The following is a 27,465-nucleotide window of genomic DNA, read 5'->3' on the forward strand; positions in this document are numbered from 1 at the left end:
GGAAGATGCGTTCTGAACAAAAGACCTTTACGTCATACTTTAAACCCTTTAGCTATTGTATTGTATAGATAGTTAATGATCTCTATTGAAATATATGTTTAGGATTTTTTTTAAAAAAAAGGTCTTAAAATGTCATATGTAAATGGTAGAGATTGTTTTCCTGTTTTATGTTCGCTGCTCTTGTGTTCACAACAGCATGGCCTCTGAGGAGAGCCAAGTTGTCTGGACACCATGGACGAATAAAAACAGAGAAGGATCGCTGAAATAAAGGCTATAGGTTCACCCTAGAGTTCTTGTCTCTCAGTGTGTTACAAGTGAATCAAATTAAACGATACACAATAATAAAAAAGTATTATCAAGCTAATCTCAGATGTATCTACAGCATGTACATGGGAATTTTTGAGCTTGTGGATGACTGTTCCTGCAAAACACAGGCCACGTGACAGGCGTTCTACATGAAAACACCTTTTAAATGAACTTGGCATCGTTATGTAGACAAATTATAGAGGCATGATTTCAAGCTTGAAACCATGGGGGTTACAAAGTTTTGCACTTACGGTTATGTCAGGCAAATTTTGTCAGCTACCTAAAGCAAAATGTTATAGCTCTGGAATTGCCTGGCCAAGGAATTTCAGCAGCTGTATGTAAATGTTGTGCCGACATGCTGTCAAAAGTCTATCTCAGTACTTCAGCTCTGTGATTATCGTAAACCGGTCCTCAGTGCCGCAGCCAGCGAGTGAAACACAAGAGCGGCTTCCATTTCTATTAATACTTAAGCAGGTCTGATTCCTCTTATGGCTTAGAAACCGAAGCCTTCAAAATACAGGTGAAGAGAAAATACATACTCAGATATAGAAAGTCAACGACCAGGATATGCAAATAGAAAAAGGACTTCCTTCGTAGACAGTAAGAATCATTTTTATATGAATCATTTCAAATCACAACAAGAGTCTGCCGTAAAATTCAGCTCAGATATTTCCAAAAGATCAAATACAAATAAGAGACAAGCGACAAATTCTGTTTATTTCCATGAATCCAATAGTAGAAATGTGTAATGAATCACATCCACGGCTAAGCGAAATCAAATAAAACTTCAAATAAATGGCTAAATAAATGAAAAGACAGCACACAGCCTTCCCTCTGTCACATGGACCGAAAGGTTTTCACTGTTTAAAAAAATCAGGTCTCTACAGTGAGGACATCTGTTTATGGAGCCAGGTTACTTTCAGCAGTTCGTTTCAGGATGTTGGGTTTTTGTTTTTTTCTTCTTTAAGTGAAGTAGTAGGGTTTTTTAACGTTGATGCCATATTCAGACAAAGCTGGGGTCAGGTCCTCCATCGTCAGGGTGTACTTCTTATCCTGCTTTTCAGGATGAACAAGACAAGAAATTCAGATTTGTACTGGGTCAGTAAACCAGATAATAAAGAAATCTAATATACTCAAGACTTCGAAATATTGTGCTGGTTAATAATAGTCCATAAATGGTCATACAATTACATAGCAAACATTTCCTTACTAACCTTTGTCTTGCTCCGGGAGCTTCCAGACGCAGTGCCCTTCATTTTACAGTGCTGCAGTGCATCATTAGCAATGTCCGAGACAAACTTCTGAGCCGCCAATGAGATCAGACGGATTCTGCACATACATGTAAAGAAGAGTGTTTTAAAGCCATGAGTTAGTCCAGTTCAGTCATTTACTCTTGTTTATTATAATGACCAAAAAAAAAGAAAATTCAGGTTTATTCGCTTATTTAGTTAACGCAAAAAGTTCTCAAGCCAAGCAACAGCACCTTAGAGAGGAACTGCATTTATTCTTGCTCGTCTTTTTCTAACATGAAGAATTTAAACTGTTGTAGGTCTACTTTATTTTGTCTGCCTCATTCACCACTAAACACAACCCAAACTTTTAAACTTTTAAAAGAGTCCAGTTGATGGACGCTGTAACCAAAGCCTTTCATCATGAGCCTGAAATATAACGTTTACTCACACTGAACTTCCTAAAATAAAATGGATTTATTCAGGATTATACAGGTACCTTTTATTCATTCCTTTAAGTATATCATAATCTTTTCCTCTGTATTCAAAGATTTGTTTACTTATCAGAAACTACACACAAAAGAAGATATAATCTGGATTGCAGTCTTTAAGATTCTGAAGCTTGTGGCCAGAAAAGTGTATAAGTATGTGCATGTTACTATAACTGGAGTGGAAACCTGTCTAGATTACAACCAGGTACAGCGATACACTGTAGGCATGACTAGAATTATTTCCTGCCATCAGACGACAGTGTTTCTGAGCTTTTACACCCATATATTCATATTCTTTAAGTTATGTATAGGATTGGACAGAGAGATAAACTTCATGATAGCACATTTCTTATTGTGTTTCATCAACTGCAATCAAGCTGAACTTACATCCTTGGATCTGACGCTTCAAATCCTGCTCGATTGAGATAATATCCTGTAACTGCGTCTGGGATCTAAGGGACAAACAAACAAAGAAATAAGTAAGTAAAAAGGTCTGATAAAATAAATCCATTATTTACTGGGGTACAGCTCGTGGGAACTCACTGTGGGTGTGTAATCTTCCAGCTGCATCAGGAAATCAGCCAGTGGTGTGCTGGAGATGACGGGTTTCACATCCCCATTGGCTAATCCCGTGGGTACGTAGAGACCGTTGGACACAGAGGAGTCTGATGATGGTGTTGCCATGGCAGCTGAGGTCGGAACTATTTGGGAGACAAAATATCAGTGTGTGTTATTCAGCAGTGTAAATCATTGTACTGGACAGAAGGTGTTAAAGAGGTTGTGCAGTTTTGGCGGCCAGGCAAATCACAGGTTTGTCATTTCTATAGGAACAATTCATTCACTGAAACGTATACAACAGCCACAACACACAATCCACGCTTGTACTAGACAGTTTTATTAGCTATTTCTCTATAAGCGGTCTTATGAGGAAAAAAAAAGGACGGATGAAGGAAGCCTGACCAATAACTAAGTTTTAACGTCAGTAATCTAATAAGAATGACTTTGATAAGCACTATACACTATACTGCCAAAAGTTTTGGGACATCAGCCTTTACATACACATGACATCCCATTGTTAATCCCTAGGGTTTAATATGGAGTTTGCCCGGCCTTTGCAGCTATAACAGCTTCAACTCTTCTGGGAAGGCTTTCCACAAGGTTTAGGAGTGTGTTTATGGAAATTTTTGACCATTCCTCTAGAAGAGCATTTGTGAGGTCAGGCACTGATGTTGGACGTGAAGCTGGCCTGGCTCACAGTCTCCGCTCTAATTCATCCCAAAGGTGTTGTATATCAGGTTGAGGTCAGGACTCTGGGAAGTTCCTCCACGCCACGTGCAGTCCTGTTGGAACAGGAAGGGGTCATCCCCAAACTGTTCCCACAAAGTTGGGAGCATGAAATTGTCCAAAATGTCTTGGTATACTGAAGCATTAAGAGTTCCTTTCACTGGAACTAACCCCTGAATTCAATGATTTGGAGGGGTGTCCCAAAACTTCTGGCAATATAGTGTATGTTGCAAGGACTCCATGAAGTAGACTTATACACAAAAACAAACCGGAGATGGACAGAAATATCACATTATACATCTCAGAAAAGACTTTTTCTGTACACCTGATACAATTATCTACTCGATGTTTATCTAGCTAATTTCTTGCTAACTAGTTATCATACTGTATCTGATATAATGAATAGATAAATCGTTCTGAAGATCATCTCATTATACCACCCGAGATGAACAGCTAGCTCCTGGTCTGATCTCTGTAAACATTCCCAGCTGCTCCACTCACCATTAGTGCTGCCGGTTGAAGGTAAACTGCTGACATTAGCGGCTGAGTTGCTGTTCGGGACACAGTTAGTGCTGCTGCTGCTGCTCGGGGTGGAGGAGTTGGTGCTCGCGGCTCCGCTCGGCGCTGCCAGTGCAGCATCCACGTTCATGTTGTTACAGTGGACTGATTCACACAACTCTCTGAACCGAGGATCTTCCAAAATCACCGAATTACGCCTCAACAATGTCCTCACTAACTGGATATTTCCTTTCACGCGCGATTTGTATACTATCAGTAATGTAAAGTCGGATGTTTCATATAAAACAAAGTGAGTATATTCCCTGAAAAACTCCTCACTAAAGATTGTGTTTTTGTTCTCTCGCGTCTCTCTTTTTTTTTTTTTTTTTTTTTTTTTTTGAGGAAGCTGTGTGAAGTAAGCAACGTTAACGTTTCCGCCGAAGGAAATAAAGGGGAGGTTAGTTTACAAAATAAAAGCTCCGGGTTCGCCATTCCGAAAAATTAGACGAGCTTACTTTATAGAAATAGAAATAAAGATACTGAATTGTCATTTTTGCTTATCGTGTGCCATCAGGGACTTCCCTAAAACCCTTAAAAATAGTACATAAAAATTTCAGATAGATTATTTAAAAGGTTAATAAATCCTTTGATAGCACTAAATACTTCATATTATTAGTTTGGAATTAATATGTGCTTCCATTTAACATATTATGAAACATTACATATAAATTATATATATATATAGTGTGTGTGTGTGTGTGTGTGTGTCAAAATACGTAAATAAGCTTCCTGAAGATTACAGGATTCTTTATTTTCATTAGTTCTGTGATTTTGGCTGATTCGCATTGAATACAACACTGTTACACAAATTATATATCGAAAGGGAATTATTAATTTTTAATAATAATTAATTATTTATTAAATATTATTTAAAAAACTAGTAAAATGTTAATGTCCTTGTGTAATTAGCCTGGAGCCTAGTTAACCAAATTTTGTGTTTGCTACTTTTATGCTAAACTGAATTAAGTAACAGTAACGGGGTTAATAGTCCAATTTGTATCTCTAATTTTGTATTCGTATCCCCCCCCCCCAACACACACAGAATTTGCCTCAACACGAAATTTCAGTTTATCTAGACAACACAGTATGAACACAACATAATTTTCAGTTTAAGTAATCAACCATTCCATGCCAAAAGTTTTGGGACACCCCTAAAATCAATGGGTGAAGCCCAGTTTTAATGCTGAAGCATTAAGTGTTCCAGTCACTGGAACTAAGGGGCCAAGCCAAAAAAAAAAAAAAAAACACTTGAATTCAATGATTTTAGGGGTGTCCCAAAACTTTTGGCAATACAGTGTAGCTGTAAAATAGTATCACTAATATACTGACTCAGCAAGGAGAGAGAAATATCTAAAGTCAGGATGAAATCAGTCAAAGAACTTAACAAGGGAGAAAATCATGCAGAGGCAGGAGGCCTTTAAGAGGAGCAAGACGAGGAAAAAAAATCAAGATAAAACCTCACAATCCTGCTGATGCCACAGAATGAAGTGCCACCAGGAAGTTCTCTAACTTTACATTTCTGGCATTATCCAGAGCAGCTTATATTTTATCTCAATTTATACAACTGAGGGTTAAGCGCCTTGCTCAAGTACCCAGCAGTGCCAGCTTTATAGACTTGGGATTTGAACTAACAACCTTCTGATCAGTAGCCCGACACCTTAACCATCAAGCTACAACACCCCATTGTTAATGGGACATTAATTACACAGCAGAAGCTGAACTGGGTGCTACAACATGAAACCATAACTTTTTTAATATAAAAGATTAGAGTAATATCCACATCACCAACAGATGGAGACATTCAAACAGGAAACCTCAATTGTGGCAGGACAGTATGATGTGCACTTTACCCTGGAATAGTGAATGAAAAGGTGAGACACGCTGCCAAGTCAAATATACATAACCCTGGAGCCAGCAGGTTCTTTTGGTTATCCAGAGATCTTTTAGAAGACATGATGTGACTCATTCCAGCAAGACAAGTCATTGTGTGCACACACCACACACACACACACACACAGTGCTGCAGTTAGAGTCATAAATAACACATTTACTGTACAGTGAAGTAAAACCACAACCATATCTACAGTTATTCATCAAATTTGGGAATAACAATTATTTTCCAACTGAGATCATGTCTTTAAGCCATCTGTTACCCAATACTCAACCCTGATAGGCAACATTCAACTCTGTTACTTCATTTTTTTTATTACAAAATAAATAATAAACCATATTTTAGTCATGTTTAGTCAGTCATTTATTTCATGCTTTAATAAAGTAAATGTTTGTGACGTCAGCTCATATTCTGTTCCAGTTAGGACCCTACATCCCTATCATTTTAATAGTAAAGAACATGTAACTATCTGAAGAAACAGTCTCTAATGGAGTGTATTAGGTTCATTAAAGCAGTTACTATGTTAATATGTATTTTTATACATAGAGTTAAGGTTTAGGTTATTAGATAATGCTAGAGAGAAAACTTTCTAAAGAGAAAACAATTATTGTTACCATCATTTCAGTAGTAGCTTGGCATAACTTAGCTAGCCATTGATCTTCACCATCACTGTTTTGAATGTACCATGGCCAGTAACCTTGTACTGTGGAATATTTTGTCAGTAATATCTCTTTAAAAAACAATAATCTGCCTTTAAGTAAGTAACTTTAACACGTATTAACCATCAGTATATCAGATGTGTTTGTTTCTCCATCCAGTTTCTGTACTGTTTATCCTACACAGGCTTGTGGGGAACCTAGAGACTATTCCAAATGATTCAGGGGCACAGGGTGGGGGACACCATGGATGGGGTGCCAATCCATCACAGGACACAATCATACACACACTCACACACCTATTTACGTACTACAGAGAATTTAGTGATGCCAATCAGCCTACAGCATTTTTTTTCTGACTGGGGAGGAAACGCCATAATAGAACATGCAAACTCCACACACACACACACACACACTTTAGTGAAATAAAATGCAGATCTAAATGAATAAAATTTAAACATTTTATTGCCATAAGAAATATACAAAAAATAACTACATCCATCAGCCATATATTAATAAGTATAAGCCTCCACAAGGATGACACCAAATCCACCAAGTGATTAAGACAGTAACAGAAAGATACACAGCTAAAGATGATGCAAGGCCACTGGAACCCTTTCAAGACTCTTGAAATGTAACTGTGAAGTTTTGTGGAATTAATCTAAAAAAAAGAAAAGGTTTTTTTTGCTTGACTGAAAAAGAGACTCATATTTAATGGGGTTTTTTTTGCATTACAGTTCTGGCAACTAACGAAATGAAACTGTTTCTTAACACAATGCATCAGGGGGAATGTTCGGAGAGTTAATAACACATCCATTAGATCATCATTTAAGAGGTTTCAGCAGACTCTACACTCTGAGGCCAGAGATTTTCAATCCAGTTTTTGTTTCAGGACTCAAACCGAAATGATCTAAAAACAAGTCCTGGGCAACACATGAAGTGTACCGAGTCTGTTTTTCCCCTCTTACACTCCACAATATTGAACTCTGTTAACGGAATTATGCTAAAGCCAACAGAACCTTGCTAAAACATTTGGCACGTCTTTACAGTGGAATCAAAAAAGACAGAAAATTGAAACGACAACAAGGAACAGTGCAGTAATCTGGCTGCCTGCAGAGAAGGTGGAGTTAGAAAGCACTTGTGCAGCAAACACCAGTCACTAAGATACCAGTTAATGCTTTTGCGACAGAAACACTGAAGTAAACGAGGGGTAAAAATAAACGGAGATGTGCTTTGAGAGGCGGCTAATTGGAGAACGTGTCGTTCAACTTAGTGGTCAGCTTGAAATATTATGATCTGAACTGGAATATTCTCCATGTGATTTGTTAAACAATATCAATCTTCTGGTACAGAGAAGGTCATGCCTGACATACTAGAAGAGATACAGTATGGCTATTAAGCATAAGTGGTTTATGAAATGGTTTTTGAAATCCATTTCCACATCCTACAATGACTCTTCCACATTGTCTTTACATAGACTGCAATTTTCTAACATATACAACGGCATATCTGGACCACCTGTAAGAGCAACGTTGATGGAGGATCCTTTTAGAATAAACTTTCATTATATGGTTTTTATGTCCCTCAGGTACTCCAGTGTTTCGATCAAAAATCTACAACACAGATTATTCATTCAAACCCCACATTTAATCTGCAGAACACTCGAATACATTTGAAGACTATGAACCATTCATGCATCTATTGTTGGCTTATTCGTAACACAAATCATCACAGACTTCCAGTGACTCCAAATATATTGTCCTTAACAGGAATATAACAGGATGCATAGCAGACCATGGTTTAAAAAAGAAAAAAGAAGGGAAAAAAGCAGAAAATCTCACATTTAAATCACAGAGCATCACCTCGACTGTGAGGAACAGCTGATATTGGGAAAGGAGACATGTTGGTGAACAACGATGGCATTTGGAGGAAGAAATAAATGTTTTTCAAAAGGCCCATCACCATACAAAACTAAATGTGGTTTAAATTTATTTCTGGAAAAAAATATTTGATTCTTTATACATCTCTCAGGTTAGCTGTGCTGAAGTGTGCTTTTACAACAACGTGCTCTTTTTTCTCCCTAGTAAAATGTTATATGTAAAATTAAACTTTTTAAAAATAAAAATAAATTGGCCAGTCTGACATTACACACCACGCAGAAAAGAAAAAAAAACGCTCTATATGCCACGATGTTTCAGAGCAAATTTTCAAGAACTCTTTGCTGAGACAGGTTTTCATTCCAGCGCCAGATTACATTTCAAAAAAACAGGATTGAAACATTTTCAAAAAATACTTAAAGCTGTGTACTGGCTATAGCGTGCACACACACACACACAGGCACCTGAGACTAAAGCGTTAGTGCATGCAGTTAAAAGAAGGAGCTGAGTGTTTAACTCTGCACTTTGTATCATATCGCATATCTCTCATCCCTAATGAGCATCTCAGTTAAAAACACACAAACACATACACAAGATATGAATAGAAAATCAGACAAATTAGTACTGATGATTTTCTATGTGGGGGGGGGAATCACATTAGAGGCTACTAATAAAAAAAAAAATAACGAGGCATAATGACTATTAAAGGGAATTTATTGCTCACAACCATGGAAACAGTGTGTGAGCAAGCAGACTCGTCAGCAGCGACAAGGCAACAGAAGCTGATGTTAAAGATCCATTTAAGGGGAAGATTGTCAGGGCATCACAGTTATCATTCAAAAAAAAAAAAAAGGAAAGAAATTAAAACCCAACCCACCAGGACACATCATCATCACATGCATGTTCTCACACTCCCTTCCAAGCCACAGTGTAAAAATACAGAACTCTTTTAGGCAAGGTTGAAGCACATCATAAGGTTTGCTGCGCTAACCCAGTTAGCAAGGATACCATGAAACCTAGTCTTTATTTCACAACGCATGACGCTGAATACAAGAGGATCACAATGGACTGGATGCAAATGATATAATCAAAAAATTCTAAAAACATTAAAAATTCCCTTTCATGAATGTGTCTTGCTTGTGTGACTAACGAACAATGTGACAGTGAAAACTGAAAGCGCCGACATACATACAAATATGTGTGCTAAATCTTATCAGTGGAGAACAAACTAGCTGAGTGACACATCCAGTCCAGTGTAAAGAGACACGTCCTTAGAGGACTGCAACTTCAAAATTCAAGCGAGACGAACAGTGAGGATTCTAAGGAGTCAAACTGACACTATGAGCCCTCACTAAGGAAAGTGAACCTAGAATGGAAACCTCTGAAAGCGTTGCATAGTATCTCTGCTATGGTGCTCTGCTAAACAGGAGACAGACACAAATGACGAGGAAGGGGAGGATGGCTAACGCAGGGCTCTAATAGGACAGAAAGATGGTCATTTGAAGGCTGACTGAAGATTTTTGAATGCCGCTTGTCTCTGTTTCTTCTCCTCTGCCAGTCGTTTCTTTTCCTCCTGCTCGTTACGGATCTCCGCCTCAAAGCGGTTCGACTCGTTAATGGCGTGGACCTGGTACAAGAGAAATCAGCTCCTATTAATGGATAGTTATATTTTAATGGTAACTTACCAGAGCATTAACACTAACTTTGTTGACTGTTAGCTTGTGAAGCAGTCAGAATTAAATGTAAAAACTGATTGGGCTTTTCTGTGTTTTTTACTGGTTTTAGGTGGGAATTACAAGTTGCAACTGTGTATGTGCTGGTATTTTAAACACATGGCTCGTTCTCACGCATGAATGCCCCATTATTATGCAAAGTGTGTGTGTGTGTGTTTTCAAATGTTTTGAAAACAGATCCATTTACATGGAAAACTGAAATGTAAAAAAAAACGAAAGTAAGAACTGCTTATAATAAAATGCATTAAAGTAAATAGAAGAAAATTAAAGAATGTATTACTTTGGCTTCAAAGAAAGACTTTGCTCCTTTAACACCCTCAGTGGACACATCAATTTCAGAGAGACGAGCTAGGACACTCAACCCACTGTCCTCAGCCAGCTCCCCTGCTGCTGCCTTCCTGAAGATCAGGAGGAACTGGAGAATGGAAGGATAGACGTCACTTTTCACCATTAATACAGCGACATGACAAGAATTGTAATGACTATAAAGCTAGTACTCCTACTGGAAACTTTATAAGCCCATTTACCTCTCTGAAGTTCAATTTGCCATCCAAGTCTTCATCCACCTCTTTGATCATATTCTTCAGGCCCATGTGAGTCTGTGGAGCACCGAGCTTCTCCATCATCAGCTTCAGTTCCATCAGGTCAATGAAGTTATCCTTCTCAGAGTCATATCTGCAAACATACAACATTAAGCGTTAATGCCAAATCCTTAAACAGTGCACCAAGTTAGAGCAGCAGGGGACTGAGAAATATCCACTGTGACCTCCAGGGGGTGGAAAAGATCTCACCAATGAAGAAACCCTGTGAATAAAACAAAGCTATGCAATAATAAAGCATAATTTGTTACCATCAGTATTTAAAGCAACTGCACTGACTTAAAAGCTACAAGTAATCGCACAGTCCAGCTAGTCATTTGATTAAAGAAAACAACCCTCAGGTTTGGGCCAGAACATAAAACTGGGTCCAACTGCACACAGACTCAAAATTGTCATTCATTTTCATGGTTTATGCAGAATACTATCAAGAAAGGTTCTCATACAGTGTCTCCTGATATGACAGTACTGACTTTTTTCCTTCTTCAATACTAATTCTTCCAATTATATTACTATCTCTAATAAGCTGCAACATGTGAAGAAAACAAATAATGAATATAGTACGAGTACACACACTCAATCAGGAAGCACATTAAACAAGCTACTTCCTCATGACCTCAGTTATGTGCGTCTACCCACACACACACACTTTAAAAATAGAAAAGCTTGCTGAGACAGCTAGTCCTAACTACTGAAGCTGTGGAAAATGAGCAAGGTTCTCAAGCAGAACTTTCTCCCCATTGTTTTTGAAGTCTTGTCTGTAAGTGTACATCTGGGGTTTAAATTTAACTGTTTATTTACTTTTGATGAACCTAAATACATTCAAGTGAGTGCAGGACCTAAATTATGTGATTTTGCATTTTATTTGAGTATTTACTTTATTTGGCTTGTTAATTTACAGATGGAGCACTATTTTAAACAAGATGGCGTTAAGTAAGTAAAGTAAATATCTGTTGGTCTGACACATTGCCCGAATACGTTTGCACACAGGACCAATTCTGGGCTTATAATCACTGGTTTGTTCTTACAATTAAAAATTCCATCCAAACTTTGGATTGATAATGCAATTATATACACCACATTTGTGCATGCATGTTTACAAAGAGTGGTACATTCATTTTCTGTTTTTAAAGATTTTCTACAGTCCTTAGAAAGTTTGCCTTTATACATCAGCATTCCATCTCCTCTGAGCCAATAAGAATCCTTTCCCAAGCATCATAAAACTAGGAACAGGAAGTAATCAGGCGAGTTGGATCAATCATGTCACCCGACATGTGGAACAGAGCATAGACAGCTACAACACCTGATGTGAGCCACAAACAAACCCAAGACCACCATTTTTCAAGAGGACTAGGGATTAGTTCCTGGCTCAAGAACATTGTATAAGCTTTTTTTCACCAATTGGACCAATCCTTTGAAGGAAATGGCACCAAACACAAGATGGAAAGCAACCAAAAATCAAGAGAACCTCAAAAATTGCACACATGTATTACCATTACTTATATTGTGAGTGCAGTGGGAAACTGTATGACAGCAGATTTGGAAAGGCACTATTTTAGGGGTGCCAACATTTGACCACAAAAATCTTAATGTATTTTGTTGCACAAGACTGCTATTTTTTCCAGATGTGCAACAAACATCAGTGAGGAATCAGTGAGTCCGGTGTAGTCATTCCAATATTTTTTTTTTTTTTTTAAACCAACCAAGAAACCACAATACACCTGTTTTCTACAGACACAAAAGACAATGCTTGTAAATTTACAGGACAACATTCACCTTAATAAAGTTGACAGACGAACGTGACTTTATCTTTATGTTCTGTCATTTTCAGGGAATTGACCAGTTTCATTCACATTCAGTCTGATCACTGCTTTTGCCAAGAAAAAAAAAAAAAGATAAGGTGTCTCCCATATCAGCGTAGCAGGGGGTTTAGAGCACAAATGCTACGGCTAAAATGTAGATCTTGGCACAGCTGCTGTAGACATTGGCACCTCAGGATAATATTGTAATTAGCATATTACACTGTGAAGGCCTAATTCTCAGTGGGGTCACTGCAGTGGGCTGGTGCACCAGCATGCACTCAGTAATGGGCATTTCTGCCCCATTAGCTCAGTACGCCCCATCCCTGTGCTCCCTCTCTTCATGAATATGGAGTCTGGTTTTATCCATCTGTCCTCACAGCTGGCAACAGTGCTACTGTCTCCAGACAAAGGAGTCCTGCTGCTGTCTGTCTCACACCCCCCACTTACACCTTTTACCCCCATAATAACTGTGTACTGCATGGTGCCTGACAACCGCGTATTAATTATTCAGAACCTAATAAGCCTGCATGTAGTGTGTGTGTTCAATTAAGCCTCAAATCCAGGTGCTGGGATGTCAAATCACCATCACACTATCTGCTATATCATGTCACACCTAACTCCAGTTCTTTGTTTCCCAACTAAACTAAAACCTACTTACCATATGACACTTAGCATGCTTAGTGAAAGAGATGATTGAGACAGATAAAAGTACTACAGCTGCACAAACAGCCATCAGCTTTCCTGAGTAGAGTAAGAAGTGGTGTAGAGAAGAGCTAAACGTAATGAGACTTCTAATGTGCACTTGCTACAGTTTGGAGACCACATGGAAGGAGAAAATGAGAACAACTATAAAGTGAATTGGGTGGTCCTTTCTTTTTTTAAGCGTACAAAACAAAGAGAGAGAGAGAGAGAGATATCCTTACATGAATGTTTCCTTCCTGATCCTTCACCATATCAAAGATTCTGAGCAACTTCCATACAAGCCCCTGTGAATGAGTTGGTACTACAGAAACTCAGTTATTTTACTCAGAAAATATTTTAGAAAGAATACATAAATATAAAACTGGGATTCTGGCACTATTGTCAGAGCTGCAGTTAGAGAAAATTAATCAACACCTTCTGCTCTCATGAAGTAAACAGTGACCGTATGAAACATGAATATGGAGTGGAATCAGTAAACCTAATCTGCTATTAACCACCACACTCTTCTGTATAATGCAACCAAGAGCCATCTGACTTTAATACTCCTTTCTATTTAACATACCGCTTAACAAATCTGTGTAAAATGTAACCATGAAACAAGAACTAGAGTGAAAAGCACACCGCTGCGTCACTGTCGTCATGAAACATTTCACGATGTGGTACATAATACTACGTCCTAAACTCTGTATTCTACACTGAATTGTTCAAAATATCAGGAGGAAGCAGTAAGTATAAATGTTTCACTAAGTGCAACTGTGAGGAACATAAAAGCAGAGCTTCAGTTTTACCAAATAAGTCTAGCTTTGTGCCAGAGTGATTGAGGAAACTGGTCAAAGCCACATTTCCTTGTATAGACCACTGAATGCAATCAACTCTCCTGTAGATTAAAACTCAGTGTTGACTCAGAGAGGACTTCCTGTTACTGACTCAAGAGCAGTTATTGAAAATGTGTTTTGGTTAATTAAGAAGCAACGCAGAACAACTAAAACATAAAATAATAAAGTGATACGTTAACCATTTCAACACAATGCAACATCGCTTCCTTAGAACGTCCTTAGAAAATTAGGTTCAAAGCTAACCTCATTACATTTCTCTCTCATTCAGAAACTGGATATGCAACCTGATATGGTATTTACGTTTAAAATGCCAGGCTGAAAGGACATTAGGTAGCAGTGTGAGGTAAATATCTTCATGAGAAAATGAGTCTTCATGAGTGCTTTCTCCACTGAACATCTTCAATGAGTGTTTGAAGCCCTGTCTTTTTCTAAAGGGAATAAATGAATGTGAGGAATGCATCCTTCCAGGAAGACGAGTTAGACTGCTGAGATGGAAAGCCTAAACAGTAGTGAGAGGAGGAACTCAAGAAAGCGAAACATGCTCAATGGTCAAGCTCACTGCAAAAGCAAAAAGGACCCCAAAACAAGTGTAAAAATAAAAGGCAAACCTTTTGAGTCATTCATTCATTTCCAGTAATCGTATGACCTGAAGTTCTGTTTATACCACAGAATTTTCCAAAGCGAACAAATGGTTATTTATTTATTACGGAACAATACATCATCGTTTTATTAATTTGTAGTTATATTTCATGATATGGAACACAAATCAAAGAAGCTAGCTCCTGTTATCATGTTTTATTACATTATAGCAGCAATATACAGTACTTTTCATTGCAAGCCTCTCCTCTTTCTCTCTCTCATAGTTAGGTCACATGCACACACACAGAAAGCACAGGTCCTCTGTTTTGAAGCCTGCCCCATGGTAGAAAACATACTGACCATTGCAAAACACTGCCACCAGAGTGTTACATAAACACAGAAATGTTAAACAAACATTACAATGTCAATGATTATGCATTTTCTTTGTTAAACTGTTTAACAGCATGCTTTTTGTAATTTGTTAATTATCAGGCTTAGGTTATTTAAAGTATTCCACATGCCACCTAGTTTATTCTTTCTAACTATTATGCACTGTTTTACCCCGAGCACATTATGACCCATATCAAAATATTTCATCACAATGTGGTTCTGAAGTTTTTAGTCAGTGATTCAAGGTGTTTTGCATTTAATACTAGCTTTTTGCCTATTTTACCGTAAGCCTCAAGCAGAATTTGCTCCTCTGAGAAGCTCTTTTGTAGAGCAGGTAATTTCAGATTTTCAGCACTAAGACTTCTTGTGTGTTAACAGAGCAAAAATACTGAAAAGAGCAGTGTTAATGGTCATATGTCACAGTGTGTACGGGCTTTGTGGGGAAAAGTTTATACTGTGGGTCTGTTCACTATGTGGAGTTAATGAATGGAGAATTGGGTGTACAATGATTAACTGTATGCATCTGCTTTCCAGTGGTCCACTTTTACCCAGAGATCCTCGCTTTTTTTTTTTGTTGTTGTTGCTACATTTATTCAGGCTAAAAGTAGTCGCTTGTTGTTACAGATTTCACATAATATCCTTTCAAGCTCTAGCTGGTTCAGCTGGTTCTAGTTCAAGGACCGGAGGAAATACAGATGTTATGTTAAGATATCTAACTAGATCTAGATCCAAAATCCGGCTTATGAGTCACTGTGAACATTTCCAGTTTTTATAAATAAATAAATAAATAAATAAATGAATGAATGAATGAATGAGTTCCTTGTCTCACCAATTAAATCAACAACCAATTTCTGCTAGACTCTAGCAAATTACATAAAGCTTAAAAACATGATCACATCCATTCTAACTTGAGCTGAGGTCAACCGAACAGGACATTTATATCCTTTCATGACTTCACAATCACTGAAAACAATTTTTGGGGTTAAACAAGAAAGGACAAACCCCTAGAGGTTAACAATTATTGTTATAATGGTGTGTTATATATATATATATATATATTTTGTATTTAGAACCAGAATATTAGGTCATTTAATAAAATGTAAAAACTATTCAATACATAAATTCGTTTTATCTGTTTATTCGTTTTTTTATTTATGTCTCAAATGACAATACTTTAATTTTGGTGAAGCTACCAGGCTTAAAATTAATGTGTTGCTACTGATTTATTTTATATAAGCACATTCTAAATGATAATGAAGTAGCCTGATGGATTGAACGGTTTAGGTTTGTGGGAAGGCAGCCAAGACAGACAGTCCAGTTTCAGTCCAGGTCTTCACTCTACTGGTCACTCTCACTTTCCCCTCTGCCAATCTGTGACTTAATCCTTGGTTGCCGAGCAACAGCTAACCAGTACAGACATGGACAAACCCTCGCTCACTGACACACCCACACAGCTTGAGTATCATTTTGTATGACAGCCTACTTATGTTACATGTGTGTTCAATCATGAGCTGGCGGGTGTGTGTGTGTGTGTGTGTGTGTGTGTGCGTGCGTGTGTGTGTGTACAGAATGAGAATTCATTTATTTGTTTTCTCTGCCCTGCCACAGCAGCAACACACAGGACTCCACTGACTGCCATATGCCTCTCATGGTTCATCATTAAGATAACATTCAAGACTGAATTCATTAATCAATACTATATTGATTGAGAATCATTTGTAGGTGACCAATTGTGAAGAAATGTGTAAAACATTCAATCATTCTAACTTTGCAGTGTAAGTAACTACAATTATACATCATTACCTTTTCAGCAATGCAGTCTTTCTACATACTTGCAATTAAAACCCAATTTAAACTCAAACATGTCTTTCTAATTTCAAGAGTATGCCCGGCTTAAATGTGAACCAAGTGCAAAGGCATGTCTCTCTAGTAACTCTTCTCTCTCGCTTATGCGGACAGATATAGTACAACTGGCTAAAAAGCTTTTCATCTTGTTATAAGCTAAGCAGTAAGAAGTGTCTCACCTGTGGGATATTGTGGTTACTGGGGTCAGATATACTCTACATATAAGTGAAGGTTATGTCTCTGTCTTTTAAAGGAGACGTTTCTCTCCCAGGAGTAGTCATGGTTTATTCAGACCACCTGACGTGGATTACATGGAATCATGTGGGACATGTCAGACCTGCTGTCAGTTCACACAGTCGAGTTTAAGCCGTTTTTAAAACAAAGCCATGTGCTGTCCCCCATTTCCGGCCAGCTGCGAGACCTCAGAACTCAGTCTTACTCTGCAAAAGGTCACGGGAAACCAAAGAGATCATTTGCTGCTCAAATCTTCTCCTTCTTCTTCTCCTTCTTCTTCTCCTTCTTCTTCTCCTTCTTCTTCAACACAGAGAAGCAGCAAAACTACCAGCCAGACTTTTTGGTAAGACCATAACATACTGGTAGTCATTTTGAATAGCTTTAAAACTTATTTCCAAATTAATGGCCATATTAATTCTGGAGAGCTACAAAGACAATATATAGTTTGTTATTTGTTGACTATTTATATAATGTTTTAAACTTAAATGTCCATTTAGAAAAACTGTGACCTCTATCTGCACACTGTGCATGCTGGTTCATTGTTAAAGAGAAATCACCCAGTACAGAGCTGCAGAGGAAACCATTTCAAAACCCATTTCCATTTCGACACTTTCATGTAAAGTGGAGGTGTACGAAGCAGTCATAATGAAAGCAACAACATACAGGCTAATAGCAGCTGAAGAAACCAAACCCACACAGATGGAGGGGAGGTTTAATACTTCTGAACATTTGTGAATGCCATCCAAAATAGAAAAGTGTGGGCAAATCAGTAGCCCAGGTTTCCTTTTTTATTTTAGCTGCTTACTGGGTAAGACCATTCAACAACCAGATGTAGCTTGTGCATGTTCTGTTCACTTCACGGTTGGCCGATGCATCTCAATGCTGTAACTTTAGCATAATACTCATCCTACCAACTGCTGCACCACACACATTAGCTGAGGCAATTGGTAGCAGAGTCAAATTTATTGTAATGAAAAAAAGATGCTGACAAGCATCGAACAATCCCTTTTACATGGAACGCACAGACAAAGACCAAAGCTCATAGTAAATTCTTTTGTCATGAACAACTTGCTCACTTTGTCAAGGGCACAAACACAATATACTAATGATCATATTCTTGGTTGTGTCCCTTGGACTGTATTAAATGTACTTTGCTAAATACCTCTCCCACTTTTTAGCCTAGCCAGTTAAGTTTCTAAGCAGACAGCACAGGATTGTGCAAGCACACTGGATCATGTGGACTAGCTAATGAATCAGTGATTTGTCCACACCTGCCCAGCTGTCTGCCAACCTACTTGCCTTTAATTTGAATGGATGCTCTAAAGGCAAGTAAGAATGTACAGACAGAAATAAAGCAAGTTCTGTTTCCCAACAATAGAGAAAATGTATTATATAAAAAAAGAAGGTGATAAAGTGTTGTTTACCTGAGGATCATTTGTGAAAATATTACCCTTAAGTGAGCCTCATAACACCTTATTTATTGTTTAAGTGCATAATGACTAGGCTCTTATTCAGAAATAAGACTTCTGGACAAAGAGAGATAGTACAAGTGTAAATGAATAGCACTTCTTTAATTTAGTCATTTTTCTAGGGAAAAACAGAGAGAGAGCGCACATTGCTTTATTGATTTTAATGAACTCGTGTTTCAAAAAGTTGAACAAATAGTGTTCGCCTCAATTAACCTCATCTTCTTCAAATGGCTTTTCCACCAGGCAAAAAATGTGCTCCTGTCTTCCAAGGGAAATCACATATCTGTTTATTGTGTTTATGACACATGAAATATGTTTACATTTGGGATAAATAGGCTCTTTGATTAAAGCGTTAAAAAAAATATTGCAAGAATGTAAAAATGCAAATAATCGATACTATAGCAGTTCCATGATTGGTTCAAATCCAAACCCCTAGTGGTACTGGATACACTTCCCTGTTCAGTTATTGAGATTTTGGAGGAGTACTTATCATCTCCCCATAAATTCCATCTCTGCACTGAGATATAGATACTTTTATGTGCAGCTATGCAAAAGTATAAATCAGCCCTGAGTAATTACTTTATCATGCTATGAATCAGCATCAAATTCCCAGTGCAGAATACATTCCATTGCTTGTTTAAACAGAGTCAGATCACTTCCTCACAGGGAAGTGGAGCTTATAAAAACCTCCAGATACTTCAAGTCATACTATTCCATGCAGTCTTTCTCTCATAGTTTATTAAAAATAAGTGGTTACTGGTGCATTCATGTTACATTGTTTTTCAGTTATTATATTTACATCAGTAAATAATCATGATCACCAATGACATTTCTTGCTGTCAGTAAAAGCAGACATTTAATGTTACAAATGGACATGACAAGATGAACCGGCTGTTGAGGACACTCCCTCTGCTGAGATTACAAACCAGGTGATTAATCCACCTGCGTCAGCCAATGACTGTACACAGCTCAAAACCTGAAGAGGTTATTTTTAGCAGTGTCAGCAAGGAGAAAATGTGAAAAACTTTAAAAATGTGAAGATCCTTTACACAGTATGCACCAGGGAGGGAAGGCTAAGGGGAACTTCAAACATAGGCACGTTACTGCGTACTGAAAAATGTGCATATGGCTGTTCTTAATAAGTGGCCAAGTTTCTATACTGCCTGCTGCTTCTCTGATTCACTGTGGTGTGGACGTGTGGTCAGTGAGTCATACGTAGAGGTGTGTAGGTGTGAGGACTGCTAATAGGGGTTTTATAAAGAAGAAAAAAAAAGATCCACACATCTAACAAAGAAGATAAATCAAATGCGTTGCAAAGACTTTTTTTCATACTTCAGACACAAGTTCGACACTAGCTCTTAAAAGCTAGACACTGTTTCTTACTTCCTCAAAATGTTCCAATGTTCCAATGACCATCATGCTCATTTGAGAAAGAAATTACAACCTTTATTCTAAAGTATTTTTATCAACGTAAAAGATATATTCAAGTTCAAGGCCAATGGAAGACAATGAACAACACCATTGCTTTGTTCATCGAGGGCCTGATTTAAAGGAGTACACAGGCTTCTTTACCACAGCAGCTATGGAGGAATGAGGAAATGGGCAATTTGGAAATAATCACATTGCTTCGTTCCCAGTGGAGAGTACAGATTCTCTATTTAGGGGTGAAGTAAAGATGGCCTACAGGACAAGCGTTTAACCCAATATGATTTTCTCTCATTTCGTTAAGTTAGGCAGCAGCTCACGGATGTGCCACATTTTTCCTAGTAACTCGATAAACTAAAAGCATATTTGACTGTAAAATCAACTGCTATAATATAGAAATGTGAGAATGCAAGACATTAGAGAGTAATTACAACTGGCAGCTGGTGCAGAATTATTTGGGGAAAAATCATGACATTATGGCTTTAGTATCATTCAGATAGCTATTGAATTTGTATTTACAGTCTACAAACTTAGCTCCTGGCTCTGTGTTAGTTGTATTGGGCTAATAAGTTAAACTATTTTCTACCTGATAATAAGTGTGTGTGTGTGTGTGTATTGACAGTACCCTCACTATGATGTTACCACGATTGACTTCATCATATCCCTATACAGTAATACTGCATGTACAACACCAGGGGTAGGGGGGAAAAAACAAAAAAAGCTCCAGATCATTAGTGTGGTAAGTAGACATGGTTGTGTTGTTATATATATATATATATATATATACATAGCATACACATATCGTGTTTGGGGGGTTATGTGGTTCGGTGACCTCATCTACAAGAAACCCGACATACTTGTTATTAGGCTGAATTTTAGAACATGGTGCATGAGGCTGGAATATACCCCTGGAACTGATGCTAGTCCATCACACGGCACCAAGCACACATATACTGATTAATACCTAGGAGCAATCTAGCACATGACTGCCTCTGTCAAGAGTGAATGATTCATTCTGTCTAGGATTAATTTCAGTCACAGGTTGTGTCCTCTCTTGGTCACTATTTCATGCTACAAACATCACTTTTTTTCCATTTTAAAGCACCAGCATCAACTGAGTGAGATTACAACAAGACATGACTTGCCTAAGCCACAGCATTCCTAGCTCTTCCTGGTATTATCTTAAGGATCTATACTATGAGAAAAAAGATAATGAACATAAAAAGATCTTACTCTTAAAGTATAAGCACAAGTCTTATGCCTGCTTTCAAAATTCAGCATGAATGCTGCTTAAAAGAACCCAAAGCTCCCTCTCAAAGGCACATGCCGCAAAGAGCCAATAAGCATATGCACAGAGTGAATTAGGCAGATTGCCTTCTCTATTCACCCACTAATAGAAAAGAACGGACCCCAGCTGTGCTAGCCAAATGGCTGCAAAAGATTATGTTTTATCTGGCTAACCACATTATACATAATGTTAACAAGGCTTGAGGGAATAAATACGTATTCTTTAAGGATCTCTGAATATTTGGAAACATGAAACACCAAAGTTCTCAGTATACAACACATGCATCGCTGCATGTTTTTAAACTTCCACAGCTTAAATAAATAAGTAAATAACACCCTGTAAGACACAATGCAAAAGCAGCAGGTCTGTGCAACAGGTTCCTGCAGGCCAATTTCCTGACAGTGACACTTCACATGGGTGTGTCAGCAGTTTTAGCAAATGTGTAAGTTCATGCTTACATGTAGGTCTTTTTCATGCACATTTAGCAAAAAAAAAGGTAAAAATAAACGTGCATTAACGCAAAAGCCAGTTAAGCGCTCGTCTTACTATAGAAACTTCTAGTAACTGTGCTCAGACTAAGCTAGCTCTACTTCAATACTATGTCATACAAAGGGCTTGCATTTGCAAAAGCAGATCATGAATTGGGATTAAAATAAACTTGTGTTAAAAAGCCCAGAGCCTGGGCAAAGCCGCAATTAATGCATTTCTTTGCTTACTAGCTGTTTTAGTCAAATGTGAATGAATACAATTGAAACTGCAAACACCAGCAAAATGCTGAAGTAATAATGATGGAGTGATTGTGGGCGAAACTTTATGTGCATGAACACATTCCCTAATGTCTTCTAATAAAGACTTATTCTAGTAGACACATGCTGCATGATTACATTGTGGAGACAATCCATCATACCATCTAAAGGGTATCCCAAAAGACTTGATGCTTAGAGGAAATTAAGCAAAAAATGTAACTTTATTTACAAAATATCCTCTAAATGATTTCCTAGAGTTAAAGTTAAACACACACACACACAACCGTTTCTCCAATTTTTAGTTCCAAGTTCAGCAACAGTATGGTGTGTGATGTGTTTGCCACGTTTCCTGTTAAAGGCCATGGCAACCTTGCGACAGCTTCCTGATTCAGCTGTGAGAATGATGTTCTTCTTTTTCTTGTGTCAAAAACATTCTTAAACTATAATCTCTCTCTCTCTCTCCGATTTATACCCGATTTATACTCGGGTCACGGGGAGCCTGTGCCTACCTCAGGTGTCATTAGGCATCAAGGCAGGATACACCCTGGACAGAGTGCCAACCAGGGTGTACACACACACACTCATTCACTCACGCAATCACATACTACAGGCAATTTTAGAGACTCCAATCAGCCTAGAAGCATGTCTTTGGACTGTGGGAGGAAACCGGCCAAGCACGGGGAGAACATGCAAACTCCACACACACAGTGAGCGGGAGCGAGACTCGAACCCAGTTGGAGGTGTGAGGCGAATGTGCTTTACAATAATATAATGTAACATATAATAAGCCAAGATTATTACTTATTACAAGACTCCCAAGTAGAACACACTTTCTTAATGACTTATCTAAAGTGTCAGCTTGCTAATGGCATACAGAACCCCAGGTTTCCCCAGCACCACCTCTGTTCATTTATAACCTCAGGCATCGCATTCATTAGCATCCACAATGCACAACTGCTGTAAATCAGTCTGAGCACATAATTGAATTTTAATTATTGATAAGATTTTGAGAGTTTTAGGATTTCATACGACCGCAGAAAACATTACACTACACAACTGTTTATATTCCTGTAACAGGAATTCACAAAATGTGTTTTATTCCTCATGCTATTGGGATAACATAGCACTAACCACTTTTATTTGTTAAAGAACACATGCTTTTTAACCCATTTATAGTTCCATCTATTGTTTGTGGAATGCCTGCAAAACAAGTTCCTGTTATCACTTATATCAGGTTAAACCAGCTGTTATTTCAAAACCCTAAGGACTTCTTGTCCTGAAGACTTTCCTCATGACAGAAAAATCTAAAGTTACAGCTTTACCGTTGACCTTTTGAAAGCGCCGACACTGAAGATGCCCAAAAATGCTAAACATCTAACCAACTCAACTATATCAACATCAACTATATCAATATCAACTATATTAAAATAAAATAATATAATAGAACCAACATTACAACAAGTCGATTAACATTAACCATTAACATTAATCTTCTGACCTATCCAAATTGAGAATTAAGTAATGTCATGGAATTGGAAAATTGGGTAATAACGGAAAATTATCGTTTTAGATGCACCTAAATGTACATTTCTGCAATCCTGCTTACTTGTTCTACGCTAAATTGTAGATCCACTTACGTATCTGTCTTTCAGTCGATTGTTCATGTACACAAATCCTCACAATTTGATAAATAATTTGATTAAAGTGATGTGTAATTTGTAAAACTGAGAAAATAATGTATGCTATAAATGACACAAATGTATTTACCCATTTACTTTTATCAAGCAACAACCAGCCATTAATACACAGGCCATTAATACATCCTAAAGCTCTGGATCAGGGTCCTAAACTTATAAAATCAAACCAAAGTACAATCAGTACCAAAGTACAAAACTCCAGAGGGCAATTCATTGTGCTGCACCTACACAATAGTGACCTTATCGAACAAGCAACAAAAAAAAAAAAAAAAACTGTGCATGTAAAAGGTCAAGTCAAAAAAAAAAGAAAAACCATTTTAGTTCATTTGGTTAAAGTTTAACTATAGTGGCTACTCAGCCACAACAATGCAAATACCAGATTTGTCGACTGTTAGCAGAACATAGATCAAGTATGATGTCACGAAGAAAGAAATTGTTGGTGCTTTTTTGAATAACTGAATACACCCCGTCAGCGTGATTATACAGCCCCGTCTATATGAGCTACTCCCGTCTTTTCTGATCAGATTTGCTGCTTCCTGCATGGGCAGCTAAACAAAATGAATAAAAGTGACCCCACCTATGAGACAAACTTAAACTCTTTAATCAGCAGACTAGCACAGATAAGAGTCTTGCATAATCTCTCTTCTCCAGGTAGAATACACCAGTCATAAACTTGAGCAGCAGTGAAATATTCTGAGAGCTGAGAGCTCATTTTCAGACAGCACATTACAACACCCTTTGGGAGCCATTATTATCAGGAGCCTGTTATTTCTGCACCTGGGGCAGCAGTAACTGTAGCTTTGGATTTATACGAGTCCTTCATATGGACATACAAGAACACAGAAAGATCTCTGCATCTGTTATGCGGCATGAAATCTGCCAGAAAATGGGCTGCTCCTGACAGGTTATAGGAGTCCAACAGCTGCTCATATAGAGTTAATGGGCTCAATAGGGAAGTGCCTCCTAACTGTAAGATATGAAACAACTAGTTTAAAAAAAAAAAAAAAAAAAAATCTTCTCAATTTCCTAAAATCTCAAAAACTTGTTACAAAAAAAAAAAAACCATCCTCTCAACTACACAGGCGTAAAAAACACTTTTGTTCTCAGTTCTGGCTGATTGTATAGTGGACGATTGTCTGTGGTGCTACAAAGACAGCTCTGTCTCAGAGAATGGAGAAGCAAAAGTGTGTAGAGGAAGTGCATGACTATGGTCTCAATGCAACACCTCCTATTAGAAAGGCACTCAGTAAGCGGTGGTTATGAACCCCAGCTGTTGTGGAGCCAGGAGAACATCTCCAGAGCATTCTCAAGTTCACGCAGGATTTATGCCTCCAGAGCTCAGCAGAAACCCTGAAGAAATCAGTTTTGGTGTTAAAACATTACAGCACTGAGCATAGTGCAATATAAATGCAGGGCAAGAAGGGATGCAGTATTTATTTATTTATTTATCTAGTTATCTATCTATCTTTATCTTCTTCTGGGAACCACTTGTTCAAAACAAATAAACTTCTAAGCCAGATTTAATCATTTTTCCAAAGTAGTGAATCTACATATAAAAATGATCTCACTTTGCATTACATAGTTTATTTCACTGTGTGTATGTGTGTGTAAGGCAGTCTGGGTGGGGCTGTCCAAGATCTTGGAATTATGAGACACACCTATAGACTGGCACACACACAAACACACACTTGTGTGCTGTTAAATACCACATACCACAAATGAATGCAGTACATGTACTCCATATTGCATTGTGGTTTTATGTGATGTGATTATAAACTAGCTCTGGAGCATGAGTAAGTGAATGTTCATCTTAAAAATGTTCAATTGTGTGCAACATATGAGGCCTTACTAAGCCTCTTATTGTCATGGTGTGGATGGCAGAACCAAGAACACACCTATTCTCCATAAGGGCACTGATAGACATGTAACAGCCCATGAAATAATGGATTCCACACCCCATGTAAAGCACTGCCAGGACATATGGATATAAACACCGTCACATTTTGCTCAGTGTGTGTGTACTTACTGTTTAAACATTTTCTCCATGTCCTTTATCTGCTTCCTGGAGAACTCCTTGAACTCGGTGTACGGGTTGAACACCTTCATGCTGGGCTGTTGGTGCTCGCCCACTCCCTCGTTCAGCTCGCCACGCCGCTGCAGTTTGGCTCCCAGCTCGGAGTCGGCGTTGGCCGTAGTCGCTTTCTCGTGCCCGCCGTTTTCATGAGCCTCATCGGTGGCGTGCGGCTCCTCCGATCCATCCTCGATCTTCAGCCGCCGGTGAAGCTTCGCTGACAGCTCGTCCGAGGCCATTTTCCTCTGTCTAACTGTTAATTACAACCCCGCTGCCTGCTAGACAAACCACATGGGTTATAAAACACCTAAGTCTACAAAGTCCGCAGTCTGCACGCGACTGTCTTGAGTGAGTAAAACACTGAGGACGTGCGTGTACACACAGCAGAAGATTTTATTCAAGAGCTTTAGTGCCGCCGGTCAACGGTTCATTCGGTGTCCCTCACAATTCAAACAGACAGCGCGCGCCTGTGTGTGTAAGGCTCGCGTGAACAGCAGTAGAATAACTACGGAGTTCGTTGTGACGTGACGCCACGCCCCTTAAAGCGGCCACTCTCACGCCAGTGACCACAACAATACCAGTAAATGTTTCCGTTTATAACGCATATTTAACATAACAATATTTGGCTGTACATACATAAGAATGAAACTGAGATTAAAGCATAAACACAAGGCACAATTAATAATAATAATAATAATAATAATAATAGGAGAGCTTTAAAAAGTATAGTAAATGTTTTGAACTATGTTTTTTTTGTTTTGAAACCAGTGTTCAAATCAGTGGCCTTGGTCCTGTTATAAACTCAGGGGAAATTTTACTTGGTCTTGTGTCAGTCATTAGCTGTAGACTTGGTCTTGACTCAGAGTTGTCTAAGATGGTTCTGAGACCAAGACTAGTAACTGAAGCGGCGATCCTGATATCTAGGACAACAGCCTTAGTACAGCAAACCACACAGATACTGTATGTTTCAACTGAGATTATCCTCAACCCAGACCCAGGAACAGCCAGGAGTGACTGATCAGAAGACCTCAGAGACCTAGAATCTGAATTTAAAGCAGATCCATGATATATGAGGGGCTAGTACATTAAAAAATAAATCCAGAATGATATGATCCTTTTCTTGCACGTGTCATTTCAAATCAAAATGAACAAGCATGCCTATGTTAATAAATAATGATTTGATGGTACAGTATATTGCTAGATGTCTTTACATTTTCCTTCATTCTACTGCATTTTTGACCTAGATATTTATTGTTCTGGGTATTTACTATGTTTCATATTTACTATCCTGAATATTTGCTGTCCTGAGAAGTTATTGTCCTGAAAATGTATTATATTGCATATATTGCATTTATATTGCATATTGCATTATATTCCATTTAGTTTCTGGGGAAATTATTGCCGTTTATTTCATTGGATATTATAGTCCAATGTAAATCATCACACAAACATACACACACACAAAGAGACAGAGAGAGAGAGAGAGATTTTAGTGTTTCAAACAATAAACCTTATTCCTAATGACCTTGACCTAAAGTTGAACCATAACATCCAGCTGACCCTCACAAGCTGACACACACACACACACACACACACACATACACTATATTGCCAAAAGTATTCGCTCACCCAGCCAAATAATCAGAATCAGGTGTTCCAATCACTTCCATGGCCACAGGTGTATAAAATCAAACACCTAGGCATGCAGACTGTTTTTACAAACATTTGTGAAAGAATGGGTCGCTCTCAGGAGCTCAGTG

General features: G+C 38.1%; 2 protein-coding genes across 3 annotated transcripts; both read right to left on the minus strand.

Annotated features, from left to right (window-relative positions):
* Positions 1-997: 997 nt before the first annotated feature.
* On the minus strand, positions 998-4,200 carry taf10 (TAF10 RNA polymerase II, TATA box binding protein (TBP)-associated factor). Of its 2 annotated transcripts, none has more exons than XM_058388973.1 (5): positions 3,812-4,200; positions 2,570-2,727; positions 2,414-2,478; positions 1,521-1,635; positions 998-1,362 (listed from the first exon to the last, which is right to left on the minus strand). In XM_058388973.1, exons 1-5 carry the CDS (start codon positions 3,957-3,959, stop codon positions 1,270-1,272), a joined length of 579 nt encoding a protein of 192 aa, XP_058244956.1. In that variant the 5' UTR covers positions 3,960-4,200; the 3' UTR covers positions 998-1,269. The 2 variants fall into 2 exon arrangements, with proteins under 2 accessions (XP_058244956.1, XP_058244957.1); XM_058388974.1 differs by having other exon boundaries at positions 998-1,359; positions 3,812-4,198.
* A 2,662-nt stretch (positions 4,201-6,862) lies between these two features.
* efhd2 (EF-hand domain family, member D2) lies at positions 6,863-26,194 on the minus strand. Its single transcript, XM_058388972.1, has 4 exons — positions 25,661-26,194; positions 10,553-10,700; positions 10,306-10,440; positions 6,863-9,919 (listed from the first exon to the last, which is right to left on the minus strand). Exons 1-4 carry the CDS (start codon positions 25,942-25,944, stop codon positions 9,788-9,790), a joined length of 699 nt encoding a protein of 232 aa, XP_058244955.1. The 5' UTR covers positions 25,945-26,194; the 3' UTR covers positions 6,863-9,787.
* Between the last annotated feature and the right edge of the window lie 1,271 nt (positions 26,195-27,465).

Source organism: Hemibagrus wyckioides, linkage group LG05, assembly GCF_019097595.1.
Source record: "Hemibagrus wyckioides isolate EC202008001 linkage group LG05, SWU_Hwy_1.0, whole genome shotgun sequence".
Classification (NCBI taxonomy): Eukaryota; Metazoa; Chordata; class Actinopteri; order Siluriformes; family Bagridae; genus Hemibagrus; species Hemibagrus wyckioides.

What these genes read in the sequence shown, in the direction of transcription:
- taf10 (XM_058388973.1), bottom strand. Translation starts at nt 3,959, where the DNA reads ATGAACGTGGATGCTGCACTGGCAGCGCCGAGCGGAGCCGCGAGCACC. An exon ending in TTCAACCGGCAGCACTAATG is followed by an intron (nt 2,728 to 3,811) that starts GTGAGTGGAGCA and finishes TCTCCCAAATAG; the next exon opens with TTCCGACCTCAGCTGCCATG. An exon ending in TGGAAGATTACACACCCACA is followed by an intron (nt 2,479 to 2,569) that starts GTGAGTTCCCAC and finishes TTTGTCCCTTAG; the next exon opens with ATCCCAGACGCAGTTACAGG.
- efhd2 (XM_058388972.1), bottom strand. Translation starts at nt 25,944, where the DNA reads ATGGCCTCGGACGAGCTGTCAGCGAAGCTTCACCGGCGGCTGAAGATC. An exon ending in GCAAATTGAACTTCAGAGAG is followed by an intron (nt 10,441 to 10,552) that starts GTAAATGGGCTT and finishes TCCATTCTCCAG; the next exon opens with TTCCTCCTGATCTTCAGGAA. An exon ending in AGTCTTTCTTTGAAGCCAAA is followed by an intron (nt 9,920 to 10,305) that starts GTAATACATTCT and finishes CTCTTGTACCAG; the next exon opens with GTCCACGCCATTAACGAGTC.